The following is a 16,992-nucleotide window of genomic DNA, read 5'->3' on the forward strand; positions in this document are numbered from 1 at the left end:
GCTGCAAATCTGCTGCTGCCGGGCGGCTGCCGACACATTAACACTCGTCTCGAGCTGCTTTTTCCCTTTTTTTTACCTCCCTGCAGCAAACCCGGCCCAGCTCAAATCCGGCTTTTTGCTACTCAGCCACGGGAGAGGCGCGGGGCGGCCCCGGCCGCGATGCAGCGTTGAGCCCCGCATGGCCGTAATCCCCTGTTTCCCAGGGTTTATACATTTTCTGCATTAAAAAAATAAATAAAAATGATGATGATAATAATAATAAAAAGCTCCCAGCTGGTACGTGACCCGCACGGAGGAAAAGAGCGCTGCAAACCAGCCCTTTCATCCGGAGGGTCTTTGACCCAGCACCGCGTCCGGATCAGAGATGCTGGTTCCTTGGCATCCTGCTCCGGAAATTTATATCCCAGGGATGGGTTTTGCATCCTTCCCTTCCCAAAAAGTCCTCAGCAGCTTCCCTCTTCCCCTCAGGGGCTTTGCCACCCAATGTCATTTAAAGGTTGCCGCCCAGCGCACTCATCATTTCTGCTTGCATTTGCTCCCCGTGGTTATTTACCACCTGCAAGCAAAGGAAGAGAATTGGGATTTTTTTTTTTTGGGGGGGGAGGTTATTTGAGTGAGGGGATGGGGGGGGTTTCTGTCCCCACCAGTTGCAAACGTGACCCTCGTGCTGGACCTTGCAGCAGGAGCTGAGCCCTGGCAATATCCAACCACCTGGGTGGCACTGCCCTTTTTTGTTCTATAAATAGAGCTGCCATTTTAAATAAAAAGAATAAAATCTTTCACTCTTTGGAATGAAAACTGGGAGATTTCCAGTTATTTACTAAGAAAGTAACAAAACATCTCTTTGTGGCTCATGCCCCCCTGGTTGCACTGGAGCTGTGCTGGGTTGCACTGGAGCCATACCAGGATGTACCAGAACCCGCTGGGATACATGGGAATATCCCGGGATGCACCAGATTCTGCCGGGTTGCACCGGAGCAGCGCCGGAGCCCTGCCGGGTTGCATTGGAGCCATACTGGAATGCACCAGATACTGCTGGGATGCACTGGATCCTGCTGGATTGCACCCTGTGCTGCAGCAACGCGCAGCATCCCCAAGGCGCGCATGCATCCCCGTGCTCCAGCGGCACATGCATCCCGTGGCCCCACAGCACACGTGCATCCCGCGGTCCCGCAGCGCATCCCGGCTCCACGGCCCTCCCAGAGCATTCCCGCAGGCACCGGCACAGCCGAGCCGCTCGGGAACAGCAGCAGCCGCCCTGGCTCCAGCACCGCGCTGCCCACAGGCCTGGCCGGAGCGCTCCGGAGCGCGCGGCTCCGGCTGCCGGGTCCAGGCTGGGAAGCCAGGTGAACCCATTCCCTAGGCTCCACGCGGCCACCAGATCCACCCAGCTCCAGGGCAAAACCCCCTTCCCTGCAAACCTGAGCCCATCAGACCCGGAGGGCGCCGGAATCGCCCGCCGAGGGTGCCGCGCCGTCCCCATCCCGCCGCGTACCTGGTCGCGCATGCGCTCCTGCTGCCCGCGCAGCGCCAGCGCGTGCTGCGGGTACTTGCTCTTCAGGTGGTCCATGAAGGCGTCCCGCTTGCGCTCCATCTCCGACTTCTGGAGGCCGGTGAGCGCCTCGAGGCTCTGCGCGGCGATGACCGTGTGCCGGCGCTCCGACGTGTGCACCAGCCCCACGTTGGAGAAGCGCCGCGTGCCGTTGCCCAGCGTGCGGTATTCCCGCGGGTACTCGGCATCGTCCGCCGAGATCATGTGGGCGCTGCTCCGCTCGGGATCTGCACGGGCGGGAGAGAGCGGAGCGGCGTCACCGGCGGCTCCCGTGCGGGTTGGCCCCGGGGAAGCTGCTCTGGGATGCCAGGATGGGAAGGGGGGCTTAGGCTAAATGCAAAATTCCTCCAGAGGAAGTTGGGACAACGGGACACGGCCGCATGCCGGGATTGGTGCTTTCTTGGTATAGGACAAGACAAGACAGCAGGAGGGCTCGGAGGATGCGTGGACAGACAGAGGGACACGGACAGACAGACAGATAGAGCAGAAAGGAAGGGAAATGGGGAGCAGAGGGAGGGAGGCCCCTGCACACCCAGCTGACGGACACAACTCATCACAGCTGCCCCCAGCATCACAGTGGGAAGAGAAGGGAAGGCTGCTCCCTTGGCAAGTGCTTCTCGGTCCCATTCCCAGCTGCTCCAGATGCCTCCCCTGGGAACAGCACCTCCGGGATGGCTCTTTGGACAGATTGCCCCAAAAGCAGCTCCCAACATGCCACAAAGTCAGGTCAAGGTGGCACCACACAAGCCTTGGTGGCTCCTGCCACCCGCCTCCTCCTCATCATCATCATCCTCGGCACAGCAGCCCCGTTCCCGATCCACACGCTCAGGGAATGCTCTAGGGATGACCTGCACAGCCCGGCGCAAGCAGCACCCAGGGGAGCGCGAGCCCCACCGGGACAGCCCCATGGCGCATCCCGACTCCAAATCCAGACCGGACCCCCCTGGAAAAGCCCTGCTGAGCCCCTTGCAGGCAGGGGAGGCAGCACGGCCCCCGTGTCCGCTCATCCATCCTCACCTGCCGGCAGAGCTGCCGCCGGCTCCCAGCGGGATGCGGCCGTGCCCTCCATGCCAGGGCAGCGGAGCCGCCGGCAGGAGCAGCTCCCGGCTCCCGCGCCAGGCACAGGGGAGGGAAAGGCTGGAAAACCCGGCATGGCGCAGCCAGGAGGCTGCCCCGCACCGGACCCGCGGTGCCCGGCTCCGCTCCGGAACGCGGCAGGATTTATCATCCGGGGGCTCTTTCAAACACGGTTTATTACTGCAGTTCCATAAATCTCCAGGAGGCAGCAGGGCCGGGGAAGCCGGGGCAGTCAGCGGAGCATGAAAAATAGTGCGAGGAAGCGACTGCACAAAGCGGCAGGGAAGGGGGGCCGAGCGGGAGGCCGGAGAATGGGAGCCCCTTGGAGCAAGGAGCTGCCTCCATTAGTGCAGCGGGGACCCGCTCGCTCCGCTGCACACGGGGACACGACTCGCTCCGCGCTAACCCCTTCCCTGCTGTCACCCTCCGTGCCTGGAACATCCTCGGAGCAGCCCCTGGAGCATCCTCGGAGCAGCCCTCAGGGCGTCCCTCCGCTGCATCCCTCCAGTGCATCCCTTCGGAGCTGCCCTCCGTAGCATTCCTCCACTGCATCCCTCTGGAGCATTCCTCTGAAGCAACCCTGCACTGCATCCTTGCAGCATCCCTCCGGAGCATCCCTGTGGAGGATGCTGGACACACAGAGATTTGCAGCGAGCGCAGGATGCTCTGACCCAGTGGAGGGAGGGACTCGCTGCGTTTCAGCTCGTATTTTGCTCCCGCTCGGCCTTTTCCCAGCATTTCACTTGCCAGCCAGCAGGCTGGAAAACACTTCACCCAGAGCCGCGCTTGATCCTGCTCTCTTGAGCACTGACACGGGAATGCGCCCATCGCAGGCACCAAAGGAGAGCTCCAGCACTCGCATGGTGGGGAAAACGCCACAGGCATCTCCCAATCCCAACCCCAGCAGCCCCGGGCTCACTGCTGAGCCGCACGCCCGCGCTCGCTCCGCCAAGGCAGCGCATGAGCCCCGCGCTGCAGGAGGAAAATTGCTCTGGAATCGATTCCCGTCCTTCAGGCACCAGGAAAGCGCTAACCCCCGCCTCAAGACGCCGGATCGATGCTGCCTTTCCGGCATGGCCATCCCAGCGCTGCGCATCTCAGCCCGGAAAGCGCCCGGCACGAGCGTCGCTTCCGTCTCCCGAGTGCAGGCGAGCGGCTCCGCACCAGGTTTGCGGGACTGGCTGCAGGTCACCCTGCGTCTCCCGGGCGCTGTGCTCCGGGGCAGGATGCGGCTCCCTGCGGGATGCTCGCTGCTCCCTGCAGCTGCATCCGAGCCTGCACTCCGGCTATTCCCTTCTGCTCCTGGTTCTTAAAGGTCTCTGCAGGAGGGCAGGGAGCAGCGGCAGAGGAGAGGTGGAAACACAGGCGGGAGGGCGGCAGGGGACACACACGGACACCAAGACCCCATTCCCTGCAGGGATGGCAAATGGAGCCTCCTCCTGCTCGGAAGCATCGCCGCGCGCCTCCGAGCGCTTGCAATTAAAAGCAGGGACCTGATGCAACAGGTGACGGCAGGGCAAGGCAAGAGGAAAGGACAGCGCCTGGAGGAGATGGACCCTGGCGCTCGCGGGCGACACCGGCGGCGTGCTCGGGGCGAGCTGCATTTTTGCTGAATGCACCAGGTGCAATTTTTGCAGCCGGAGAATCCCCTCCCTGCGGGAGCAGCCGGGAGGCTGGAGCCTCGTCAGGGCCGAGGGCAGCTGTGACAGGCGCACGGTGGGGATGGAGGCTGGGAGCTTGGGAGGCCAGGAGGCCACCGGCCCTGGGGAAGGTCGAGAGGTGGAAGCCGGATCCACCACGGAACTGCTACCTGCAGAAACGTGAGTCGGAGCTGCCAGCGCTTTTCCCATGAAGAGCCCCCAGGAAAGGGCTCCTTCCATGTGATGGAGCTGGGAAGGAGACTGGGAAAGGCTATTTCCATACGACGGAGCGGGACGAGGCCAGTGAACTCAGGCGTCAAGGGGGATACCCAGCTGCACCCCCGACGCCTTTTGGGTGCAGCAACGGGGACCGGGGGCCTGCAGGATGCTCCTTCCTCCTCCTCACCCTCACCCGCATCCCGCGCTGGAGCCGAACGCCGCGGTCCCCCCCCCGGCCCCCGGTGCGTACCCAGCAGCAGCGGCGTCAGGCGGCAGCGCGGCGGCTCGCGGGCGCTGGGCGCTGCTCCCGGCGGCGCGCGGCGGGGACGCATGGCTGCGGCGGAGCCGGCCGGCGGAGCGGGCGCCCGGCGCGCTGGCCGCGCCGCCGCTCTGCGTGACCAACCCGGGCTGCCGAGCGCGCCGGCCCTGTCAAGGCAAATCGGAGCAGACGGAGCGAGCCGCCTTAGCTGCTTAGGGTAATTAAAGGCGGGCTCGCTTCGCTATTAAGCAAAGAGGCTCCTGGCGCTCGCTTGTGCGCGCACTGACCTGCTCGGCGGGCGCTCGGCCGCGCTGCTGCAATGGGAACACCGGAGCGGGGATGGGAGCGGCGCGAGCCCGGCGCTTGCTCCGTGACGCCTCTTGCTGCCAAGCTAGCGTGGAGCGAGAGCCAGCGGCTCTCGGGCTGCCCGGCACTGCCCTGGGGCCCTGGCCGGGGACCAGGGCATCCTGGTGGCCGCTCGCATTCCCCTGCGTGCCAGGCGCGCTTCCCTGCCACCCGCGCTCCTGCCGTCGCTCACATCCGTCTGTCTGCCTCTCCTGCTCCCGCTCTGCAGCGGGCGCCTCGTTGCTCCCCGTGTGGCTCTGGGTAGGTTTTTTTTGTTCCTCCCTCATGAAATGTCACCGTCCCCCTCAAACGCATCACGTGGGCTGGGTGCCAGCAGCTGGGCATGTCCCCGCATGGGCCACCGCTCGGCTCCTGGCACGGCGCCGCTCTGCTCCCTTCCCGGCCGGCTCCCTCCGGTTGCATCCCGGAGCTGCCGGGCACCCCGAGGCCGGAGCAGCTCCAGAGCAGCCTCAGGGCGGGCGGCCGTGCAGCCCTTCCCAGCGCGCTCCGCTTGCCAAATGCAATTAAAGCAAATGCACCGAGGACCCCGGGGCAGCAGCGCGGCCGGCTGAAACCACCCGTGTACAGACCCTGTGCACCCACGTGAGGCCCCTTTGCACCCATGTGCGACCTCCTTGCACCTGTGGGCATCCCCTTTGCACCCACAGGCGGCCTCTTTGCACCCATTTGCAGCCCCTTTGCACCTACATGCAGCCTCCTTGCACCCATGGGCATCACCTTTGCACCCGTGGGCATCTCCTTTGCACCCATGGGCATCTCCTTTGCACCTACATGCAGCCTCCTTGCACCCATGGGCATCACCCTTGCACCCATGGGCATCTCCTTTGCACCTACATGCAGCCTCCTTGCACCCATGGGCATCACCCTTGCACCCATGGGCATCTCCTTTGCACCCATGTGCAGCCTCCTTGCACCCATGGGCATCACCCTTGCACCCATGGGCATCGCCTTTGCACCCATGTGCAGCCTCCTTGCACCCATGGGCATCTCCTTTGCACCTGCGGGTGGCCTCTTTGCACCCATGTCCCAGACAGAACGAAGGCAGAGTCGAGAGCTGAGTTTCTCCCTTCCCAAAGCCCTCAAAACGCCACCGGTAGCACCGTGGCCTCAACATTGCTCCAAATACCCCGATTTGCACAGATTTAAGACCCCCCAAAGGGCACTTTGCTGCTCAACCTCATGGAATGCGAGGAGGGAGCCTCACTTTGCAGGATGCAGCCAGGGCGAGAGCGACGCCGGAGGACACGCATCCCCGCTCCAGGCCGTGGTGTCACCACTGTCCCACGTCCCCACAGCGCTACGAGCCCTTCAGAGACGCCAACACTGCCCCAGTGTCTGCACGGCCCCGACGCACAGGGCTCCATTATACAGCACTGAACCGGGACACTGCAGCGTGTTGGGGATGTGTCAGCATTAAAGGATGCCCCAGTTTGCCCTGATTGAAACCCAAGTGCTGCCAGCAACGGTGCCATCACCGCCAGCGGCACCGACCTGGCATCTCCCCACTGCTCCGTTTCCATATCTGCGCTCTTTACCCATTTGTGAGCTGCAAGAGGGAACCATTTAAGGCGAATCTGAGTGAAATGCTAAAATTAACAATTTACAAATAGCTTCACTGAGGTCCCGGTTTCCCCCTTCCCGAGCAGGAGCCACTAAACAGTTCTGAATCCCTGGCCGCTCGTTGCTTCTGATGATGGGAATTACCAGCCCTTTCCAAAGGCTGCAGGAGGGGATAAAAACAGGGGGAAAAAACCCTATTGGGGCGGCCAGGGTGGCTCCCCTCGCCGTGCAAGCAGCTGAGGACACAGCCTTACGGTTGGATTGGAGCCAGGAAAAGAGGCTGCCAAAACCCACAACAGGATAAAAAAGCCCCAGTTTCCACTGCAGCAGCTGCCTTGGCTCCCTGGAAGTGAACAGGCTCTTGGAAAGGGTCAAAAACTCCTGGGTTTAGTTTTTGGGAGCGAGACAGGCTCATTAACGGGCATCATTAGGAGGCTGCGGGCTGACCTTAGAGCTGCCGGCGCGCTCACCTCCGCGAGCTTCCGTGCACGGCGCCTCTTTAATCTTGTTCAGACAGAGGCAGGACAAGATCTGATAGCCAAAAGCATCGGGAACCCAGACAGGGGCACGGGCGCCGGCACCTTGCCATTCCTGGCATTTTCCGGGGCAAGGAACGAGCTCTTTCCGGAGAGCTGCCGCCTTGATGCTTTCCAGGTCTTTGCAGCCCGCGCCACGTGCGAGGTTAAACCAGGGCACCCAAAGGGACTTTTCCAGCCTTAAAACACAAATCCCGTGGGCATCCCAGGTGGCAGGCCCGGAGCACCGGGATGGGTGACCCGAGTACAAGGCCCGGGTGCGATGCGATGCCCAGACCCGCGCCCCTCTCCCCTTCGGGGATAACGTGCCTGGGTTTTCCAGCGCTCCGGAGCCTGGCGTACCCCACTATTCCCAGCTCCGCTTCCTCCCGCTGCTGCTGCCAGCAGCATCCCGAGCAAGGAGATTCCTCCTCCCTCCCCTGCAAACGGGGATTCGAGGGGAAGCCGAAAGCGGCGGCCGAGGCCCCGCAGGGGGAGCGGGGAGGGAAGCGAGCGGGAAGGGAGCGGAGGGGCTGGGGCCGCTGCTCGCCCCGGTACTGACCTGGTGACTTTAAACAGAGGGAACAGAGTCCTGGCTTCTTCCCTCCTGCAAGGCGGTGGAGCCCTGGGGAGGGACAGGAAAGGAGGAGACTCATGAATGGAGGCGACCCGAACGGAGCCGCGTGTCCCCGGGGATGGAGGGGACGGACAAGCGATCGGAGCAGACACGCACGCAAGGAATCCCATGGGAAACATGGGGGCGACCCGGGGGTGTCCCCGGAGCGGTCCCGCAATGTCCCAGGATCGTGGAGTGTGGTGGGAGCAGTGCCAGGGATGGCAGCGCATGGACTCGGGGGACACGCCGAGAGCGAGCAGATCACCTTAAAAACGTCACGGCAAAGAAAGAAGCCGCGCAAAATAAAAGCGAAAAATCCACCCTAAATGCACTTTATTCATTTGTTTTGATGATCGCAGCACAGGTTTAATTATTTACGGCGTGTTTTGTAACATGCCAGGAAACGCGCAGCGGTGACAACGGTTCCAGGCTCGCGCGCGCCGGGCGCCCAGACGGAGCTGCTGGGAACAGGGCATTAAATCTTCGTTTCCTGCTAAGTTTTCCATGGGGAAAAAAGACCAGATTCTCCCACCAGGGATTCCCACAGAAGGAAAGGGTGCGGGTGCTCGTGCCAGGATCTGCCCAGCCTCGCGCCTTTGCTGCTGGCTGATGAGGCTAATGATTCCTACTGAGCACCGTAACCTTTCCGGGTTTTTCTCTGGAGATGCTCAGTGGCGGCGCAGTCCCACGCATCCCGGAGCGGCTCCGTGCAGCACAAACAAGGACGGAGCGGCTCCATCACTGCGTCCTTGAGTGCCCTTGAGTGCAGCAGATGCGGAAAAGACTGAAAAATCCCAAAACCGCTCCTCACGGATCCCTCCCCGCTCCCCACCACGGATGCAGCTGCAAGGAGGCGGCGTGCGGGATGGAGGAGGGAAAAACAGAGCCGGGTTGGGGAAGAAGCTGTTGGGAAGGGAAAGCTTAAGGGATGCAATGCCCAGCTGGATGCTCCCAAAAGCATCCGGATAAGAGCCGCTCCGAGCGTGCGCTCCGGCTCGGCTGCCCGCAGCAGGGTGACGCTGCGGGGCTGGCAGGCGCGCGCACCCGCTCGCTTTGGTCTGGGCCGTGTGCTTTTAATGAGGCATGCGATGTATTCCGAATCGTGCTGGAAACATTAATTCTCCTGAAACGAGACAGATCCCGCAGGCCTCAGGCACCACCGGGGCCGCCTGTTGAGCGAGCGAGCGGGCGGGCGCGCGCTGCTGCGCTCCTGTGAGCTGGCAAACGGCTGCGCCGAGCGCTCTTCTGCTCGCACGAAATATCTCATGGAGCAAAAAGGACCGAATTCTCCAACCTCATCCTCTGGATGCTGCTCCACACAGGGAGGAATCTGCCACGGAGCAACCAGGCCAGCACTGGGGCCTCCCGAGGACGTGACACGAAAACACCAGGGCTCAGCCCACAGAGCTGCTGTATTATTCCATACGTGAAGATCCCAAGTGACACTTTCCCCCCTTTTCTTTTTTTTGGGGGAAAAGATGCCTCATGAGCTTAAAACCCGCAAGCGCTGCAGGAGCATCGCTCTGCATCCCATGGGAACAGGCGCTCGCTCCGTGCCAAGCGGAGCCGACTGGCAGGTGGCTGCTTCGCACCCGCTCTCTGTGCCACCCGCCTGCACCAGATGGATGGGATTCGGATCCGTGGTGGCAGCGGCGAGCGCGGGAGGAGCCGCCGGCTCCTGCCCTTTTGCGAGGTTGGCAGCGCAGCCAGCGGGCCCAGGCGTTCGGCAGCTGCGGCAGCACCCAAAATAGCCAGGACCTGCTGTTGGTGGGAGCGATCCCGGGTGAGCAGGAGCGCCCGATGCCAGCAGGGGATGCGGCTGGAAGCGCTGCCAGCACCACCAGCACCGGCTGCAGGTTGCGCTCACGAGAAGCGCGCGGCTGCAGAGCAGAAATGCAGCAAAGGTGCAGACCTTTGCACCAGGAAAATCGTCTGATTCTCCTGCCATTCTGCATTTGGTCCCATTGCAACCCAAAATGTCCCGTAAGAGAGAAAGCCCCCCACCAAAAAACCAAAAGCCCTCAAAAATGAGCCAAAAGGCACGTCTGCTATTCCCAAACAGCGGTCACGTTGCCATGGGGGGGTCACATCCAACCTTCAGCACCTCGAGCAGTGCTGGGGGTAATGAGGCCACCTAACGAGAGCCCCATTGTGACACTCAGCCAGGAGACCTGGCGTCCCTGAGCCCTGGGTGCCATCCGGACCGCTCGGAGTCCAGAGCGGGGCCGGGAATGGGAGCGACTCCCTTGGTCCCGCTCTCCCAGCCACACCGGCTCCTGGTCTGGGAAGCCCAGGTGCCGCTTCCCCTCCCTGCGATCCAAACATTTTGGCATCAGGGGAAAAAAACACCCCTAAGCCCTTCCCCGCCTCCTTCCTCTTCCTCCCGCCCCCAGGCAGCCCTCGCAATCAGCCCGGCTGCCGGAGAGGAATTTTTTTTCTTCATTTGCATCATTTCCATTTATTCTGAAAGTGGAAACCATGCAGGGGGAGGAAAAAAAAAACCTAAAAACAGCTGACAGCAAAGTTTTATTATCCCTGTTGGGTGGCGGGGAGCAAAGCAGTAATTTTTTAGCGAGTGCTGGAGCATCTCTTCCAAGCGCCTCTGGGTGCTGCGGCACCTGCAGCTGGTGGTGGCACTGAGACAAGTCCTGGCCTGGTGGCCTGACGGCCACCCCATGCAGGGACAAGGTGCCATGGCGCTGTGTTGGGCTCCTTGGTGCAGCCGCACACATGGGAACTCCAGGGCAGAGCTGGGCCTGGCGTGAACAGGAACATCCCATGCTCCCACACCAGGAGGTTGGGATGCAGTGGGATGCTCCGAAGCCAGGCCCATGGGATGCAGTGGGATGCTCCCAAGCCAGGCCCATGGGATGCAGCGGGATGCTCCCAAGCCAGGCTGGCGGGATGCTCCCTCACTGGGGCATCATGGTGGAGTGAGGCTGGGCTGAGGGGATCAATATGTGGCACAGAATTGATCCCGCTAATTGAGCCCCTTGGCAGCACAGAGGGAATCCGGAAGGGGAAAGGACAGGGAGGTGGGAGCGGATATTTCTGCGCAGCCCGGGACGATCCTGGCGCTAGGAGAGGGAGTCAGGACCACACAGAGGGACGAGCCCTTCCTCCTTCTCTTCCTCCCCAGAGTGGGGCGGGCTCATGCCCATGGCAGACTTGGCTTTACCCTCCTTTTCCAGAAAAAAAATCCAGGCACAGGTCAGCCGAGTACCCTGCCAAGGTCGCGAGGGAGCCAGGCCCAATGCCACCCCCGTCACCTCCTGGCCAGGTGCAGGTACCACACTGGGTCTCAGTGCCACCTGCAAGGCTAAGGACACCCATGGAGCTGGTCACCGACGCCAGGGAGGAGCCAGGAACAAGACACAAGGACGGGCTGGAGCATCCAAGCAACCCTCCCTCGCACACCCTTCCCACGCCAACTGCTGGCCATGAATAAAGAGCTCAGTGACAAAGACACCAGCCCTGGGCATCTCTGCCAGGACCCGCGATCCCCCCCGCCTCGTTTTCACCACCCCCCTCCTGGGCCCCAGGGCAGTTTGCAGCCCCTGGGCTCTTTTCTTGGGCACAGGGAGCCCTCGGCAAGAGAGTGCGGAGCCATTTCTGAATTCACACGAGCACTGGTGGCATGGGGGGGATGATTAGCACCTGGAAACCGCATCCATCATGGAAACGGGGCAGCAGCCCCCGTGTGCGTCTGGCCACCCTGCTGGGGCTCTGCCCTGGGTGCACCGTGGGGCAGGGACCCCTGCACAGTGGGGCAGGATGGGACATGCTGCACCCTGAGGACATGCGGGAGGCCTGGCTGGGTGGCACCGGGGCTGGGGGACCCATCCCGGATATTTCTGCAAGCTCTGGGTGCCCGAGATGGTGCAGCAGGACAGGGGCACCCCCACCCCACACGGCGCCAGGAGAGGAGCGGGTGCAGCCGTGGGGGGCTCCTTCCTGCCCCATCCGTAGCAAGAGCAGGTCGGGCTGGTGGGGGCCTCCAGCTGTGTCACCCCCCACCTTGTCCCCTCATCCAACCCAGGTGAAATCCCTCCCGCACCCTGAGAGATGCCCGCGAACGGGTGCTGCTCCCCAGGGACGTTTTCCAGGGCGAAGCACCCCCGAAGGCAGCTGCCCCCGGGCACACGGGCATCGGAGCTGGTGAAAGAACAATATGGGGAGAACAATAGAGGGGCGAAGACGGGCGAACGCCGGTGACATCCGCGAGACAAAGGGAGCTCTGCTAGTGACAGCACCGGCCTCGGCGCCTGCCACGCGGCCCCCACGGCGGGTGCCACGGCCCCCTGCGCGCGTGGGCACCCCCGCCCTGGCGCAGGCACCTGCAGCGCCCAGCTCGCGCCCGCATCCCTGCTCGCATCCTACTGCTCGCGCCCGCATCCCCGCTCGCATCCCACATCCCGGTGCACACACCCACACGCCGGCGCACGCGTCCCCACGGGAGACTCCGTCCCCATCACCCCCAGCCGCGCAGGGGACCAAGGAGCAGGGCAGCGGAGCGGCCAGGCAGCATTTGGGGTTGTTTAAAGAGCCTCCGCCCAACCCTGAACGTAGCCTGGGACGGGGCCGGTTTTTGCTCCGTCGCCGCCGGTTCCGCCGGTGCTTTGTGCTTTACCCGCAGCCGGCGTTGGCGGGGGACAAGGGGCAGGTAGGGAGCGACGTAAAGCCCCATCCTGTCCCCAAGGAGCAGTCGCCAGCCCCGGTGTGCAGGGGGACACGCAAAGCCCAGCGGCCCCGAGACCCACCCCCTGCACCAAACCCCCCGTTAAAGCCCCCAAACGGCGGCAATCGGCACGAAATAACCGCAGCCTCGGGGAGCCCCCACCCTCGGTGACCCCCCACCCCGACCCTCTGCTCCCCGCGGGGCTCCGGTAGCGGCGGCTCCCGGGCGGCGGCGACGCTGCAGCGGCGGCTCGGAGGGAGGAGGAAGGAAAAAAAAACAAAACAAAACAAATAAAAGGGAAAAAATAAAAGGCAAAAAAATAAAGGGGAAGGAAAATAAAGCAAAAAGCACACAAATAAAAAAAATACCTGCTACTTAAGAATGGATGCACATAGTGAGAGTGACATGCCTTGGGAGGGTGTATTCCCCATCGCGGCGCCGCTCCGCTCCGCGCTGCGTCCCCGCGCGTGGCTGCGGCCCGGCCCGGCCGTGGGGTGGGGGGGACGGGCCGGCGCGGGGAGCGGGGGGGGAGCCGCGCCGCCCAGGAGCGAATGGGAAAAACACATTAGCTCATGATGGATTAACGTGCGGGGAGCCGCCCCCCCGCCGCTCCCTCTTAAAGGCCCCGGCGTTTTAATCGGGGGTGGGTGGGGGTCGTAGATGCCACGGGGAGGGTCCGTCGTTTCTTCATTCTCCTCCTTGCAACGTTGTCCACCTGCATCGGGGTCTTTGCGGCTCTTTGGGGACGCTGGTGACACGGGCAGTGGCATCGATTGGGCTGCCAGGGTCAGGGACAAACCAGGCAAAATGGGTGCAGGGAGGGGGGGAATGGAGCTGTCAGAGGTCCCCGCCCTGCCCAGGTGGCCCCACTGGCACCAGGTGACTCCAAAATCTCCCTGCGAGCAGCCAGGGTGCAGCCGAGTGGGGGGCTTGGTCCCCTGTAGCCAGGGGGTCCCCACCAAGGTGATGCCGCTGGATGTAAGGCAGACACCGACTGGACAACACTGGCTCCATTGGGAGAACATCCCTGCAGCAACAACCTTTTCCATTGCCGGCGATGCGCTCGCTGGGATGCTCCCTGCAGCAGGATGTCCCGCCGAGCGTCCTGGCACTGTCATCAGCCACGTGCACAAGCCAAGGGCCCTCCCGGCCGGCATCGCATCCTGCCGGCAGCTCCATCACGTCGCAGTGACTCGCGGTGCCCCTGGAACCGCGTGGCACGGAGCGAGCGGGGACGCAGCCCCGGGCACGGGGACAGAGGGAGGGCAGGATGGGGAGCTCTTAGTGCCAGCGAGCAGGAACGAGACAGAGGGCAGAAGGCGGCGGGGGGGAAGGATGAATGAAAGCGGAGATGGAAAAAGACCCCGAGTTACGGTTAAGGCCGGGAGCGCTCCGGAGACGTGATGCAGGGTGAAGTGTTCACAATACGGAGCGTAAGTCTGCGCTCGGCATCGCGCTGGTAGTCAGACCCGGATGAGCTAATGCTCCCCTCCGGCGCCAAAATCCCTCTGTTAGTACCAAGTGCTGCTCCTCCTGACACTTGCTAGGAAGGATCCACAGCTCCTGGCCAGGAGCAGGGATGGATCCTGCTTCCCAGCTCCTTGGTGCCCCCAAAGAGCAACTTGGAGGCACTCTGGGAGAGCCAGGAGATCTGTTGATCCAGCTGGCTGGGAATGAGGATGGACGGACAGATGGACGCAGGTGCTGGGACTTCACACCTTCCTGAGCAGAGGCAGGAGCTCAGGCGGCCGCGAGTCCAAGCGAGGCGGCGAAACGCCGCTAAATGACCCAAAACGCGGCCTAATTGGCACATCTATTTCCGAACAAGTTACACATTCCCTTCTGAGCACCAGTCACTTCAAAAACACATTAAGGAGAAATATTTGAAAGCTAAAATGTATTAAACAAGCACTCCATCCTCATCAGCACGGAGGTTACGGCCCTGCGTTGGTCTCCTTCCAATAACCTTGCACGGGAGGTGCTGCATGGCCACCGCCGGCTCTCAGAAAGCCATTAAAAACATTAAAAACATTAAAAACAGCCCCACGTCCCCACCCTGGGGCCAGGATGTCACCATTGCTGCCAGGCACCAAAGAACCCTCACCTGCAGCTCCCCCAAGACTTGTTGCAAAGAAAAACAGGCAAATCTGCTTCCTCGAGCCTTTGCTAGGGAAAAAAAAATGCAGAGGGCAAATTGCAGCCATAAAAAATGGGAATTTAATAGCAAAAAAAAAAAAAATGGCAGCTAGGGCACAGCCAAGAGCAGAGGCAGAAAAGAGCAGATGTCAGAGGAAAGATGCTCTTAAAAGATGTTCGCTAAGATGAGTGCCACTGTGGGCATCACTTGGGCACCTAGTCCTGCCCCGCACTGGCAAAGCGGGATGTGGCACTCGCCTCTCCGATGGAGACGAGCCACCAGTGCAATGAGTTTGCCATCCTCTCCCACCCGCAGCGAGGTCCTCGGTGCAGATGCCGGCCCCGGCCCCGCGGCGCAGGGAGCACAGGGCACCCGCGCCCGCCTGCCTCGTATTTTTAATCTCGCTTCCCGCCGAGCCAGCCCACACACATCTGTCCCCGGCGAGCACATGCTCCGCGCGCGGTTCCATATATAACGCAGCGCGTCACGCTGCAGCCCGCGCGCTCATCCGGACGCGGGGATGGGGGGGCCATGCGGGTGGCACCCGGCAAGCCGGGGAAAGGCGAGGGGGACAGCGGGGCCACGCGTGTCCTGCCACCCTTCCCCTCCCGATGCCCCGTGCACAAGGTGCCACCTGCCCTGCGGGGTTTTGAGCAGCACCCCCAGACCGTCCCGATGGTCCCATTTGCAGTTTCATGATTTGCGATTTAAAGTTAGGGAAACTGAGGCACAGAGCGCCAAGAGGCTTTGCCGGGAGATGCTGCCTCTATCCCGGAGAAAACCCCACTTCACTGAGAATGTGGGAAAATGAGCTGGGGGAGCCAAGGAAAACACCTAGGAAAGGGGAAACCTTTGCAGAACCCCAATAAATTCCCGAGCCTGCTCCATGTAAGGATAACAAGGGAGGAGATGTGCGTGGTGAATGGTGAGGACCCAGGAACTGCTGAATAATACATGGCTTGGCAGGTGTGCAGCAGCGGAGCCATCGCCGGCAGGTAGAGTTTATTGTCTCAGAAAGGGACCCTTTGCCACCGCCGGCTCCTTTCCCAGCTGCAGCGTGCAAGGAAGACGACAGCTCATCCCAGAGCCTGTCCATGCCTGCTTTCCAATGGGAATAGCTCTGGAAAGCTCCTGGTATGGAGCAAGCTCTGGGGACAGGGCGATATCCGATGCCGCAGTGATGCCCAATGGCCCCGAACCTCCTCGGCCCAAAGCAGAGAGGGCTCTGGATTATTGGGATTGCAATCCCTAAGGAGCCACGGGGGCCAGGGCCATGGAGCTGCCGGAGCACACGTGCCCGCGGGGTCTCACTTTGCTGCTGCTTCCCGCTGGGCATCGGGAGCAGGAAGAGTCTCCATGGCAACAGCGGGCAGATGTGACCGTTCCTCGGCATTCCCGGCTACCGCGAGACCATCTCGAGAGGGCATCGGGGACGGGCACTGCCTTCCCCGCCGGCACCACCGGGATCACAACAGGAGACATCACATTGCCCAGATTTTGCAGCAGGCAACCTGGACAAGGTCGTGCGGGAGGACGGGGACGTGGCACCCACCATCGTGGTCCAGCTCCGCCTTCCCTCCTTATAGTTGGACCTGCAAGGTCCTTTTCTTCCCTCCTTACACCTGCTCAGGGCTTGTGGCTTGGGAAGTGCTCCACCATTCCTAGCAGGACACAGCTCGGCTCCTAATACGCAGGGAGAACCAGCAGGTGCTTTCCCAGTTCCCATCCTCCCGCAGCGCTAAGAGGATTTACCAGGAGAAGGAGCAGCTCCGCTGGCTGCCGAGATGACCGATATTCCCTTTGGCCGGGCACAAAGTCCTGAATCAACCCGGAGCCGAGATCCCCCTGGAGCGGGGCCGGGAAGGGGCCCAGATTGGCGGGGAGGCAGCGCGCGGGGAGGCTGAGTCACGGCTCGCACCTTGCTCGCGAGCAAATGCCGCGGGCGAGCTCAGCTGCGGAGCGGAGCCGCCTGCAGCAGCCAGGAGGACGGGAGCCAGGGGGACAGGGGACGCGGAGGAGGGACCGGAGGTGGCTCCGCGGCTCCGCTCCAGCCCGTGGGACGCGGCCACCAGGGACGAGGCCATGCGGGACAGGGAGCGCTCGGCCCCGCTGCTCCTCCTGGCCACCGAGCAAAGTGTGTGATGGAGAGGCAGGAATAGCAGAGGCTTTTTTTTTTTTTTTTTTTTTTTTTTTCAGGGATACCAGACGTTTTGCTAAGGTTTTGCCAGACCCTCGTGCTCCCAAGGCTGAAATTTCTCTGCTCTACATTAGAGGTCATGGAGCTCCCTGCTGCCTCCAGCCTAGTGGAGCATTTGCCCTGGGTGGGAGGAAGCAGGGGAAGAGCCCGTGACTCACGCGCTGCACATGGCGGTG

The 16,992-nt window shown here is 62.3% G+C and overlaps 1 protein-coding gene across 6 annotated transcripts in view; it reads right to left on the minus strand.

Annotated features, from left to right (window-relative positions):
• Positions 1-12,962, minus strand: part of SRCIN1 (SRC kinase signaling inhibitor 1) — a 44,816-nt gene extending 31,854 nt beyond the window's left edge. For 4 of the 6 annotated variants that reach the window (XM_088536274.1, XM_088536278.1, XM_088536273.1 and 1 more), the window contains exons 1-2: positions 12,892-12,961; positions 1,496-1,779 (exon numbers count right to left, since the gene is read on the minus strand). In XM_088536274.1, coding sequence (XP_088392400.1) covers positions 1,496-1,779; positions 12,892-12,913 — 306 coding nt within the window. In that variant the 5' untranslated portion in view covers positions 12,914-12,961. Of the gene's footprint in view, positions 1-1,495; positions 1,780-7,750; positions 7,814-12,850 lie in introns of all 6 variants that reach the window. The other 2 variants (XM_088536275.1, XM_088536276.1) reach the window with 2 other exon arrangements.
• Between the last annotated feature and the right edge of the window lie 4,030 nt (positions 12,963-16,992).

The sequence above is a fragment of the Tinamus guttatus genome, unplaced genomic scaffold (genome assembly GCF_059628265.1).
Source record: "Tinamus guttatus ecotype Peru unplaced genomic scaffold, ASM5962826v1 Tinamus_guttatus_pri_ptg000655l, whole genome shotgun sequence".
Classification (NCBI taxonomy): domain Eukaryota; kingdom Metazoa; phylum Chordata; class Aves; order Tinamiformes; family Tinamidae; genus Tinamus; species Tinamus guttatus.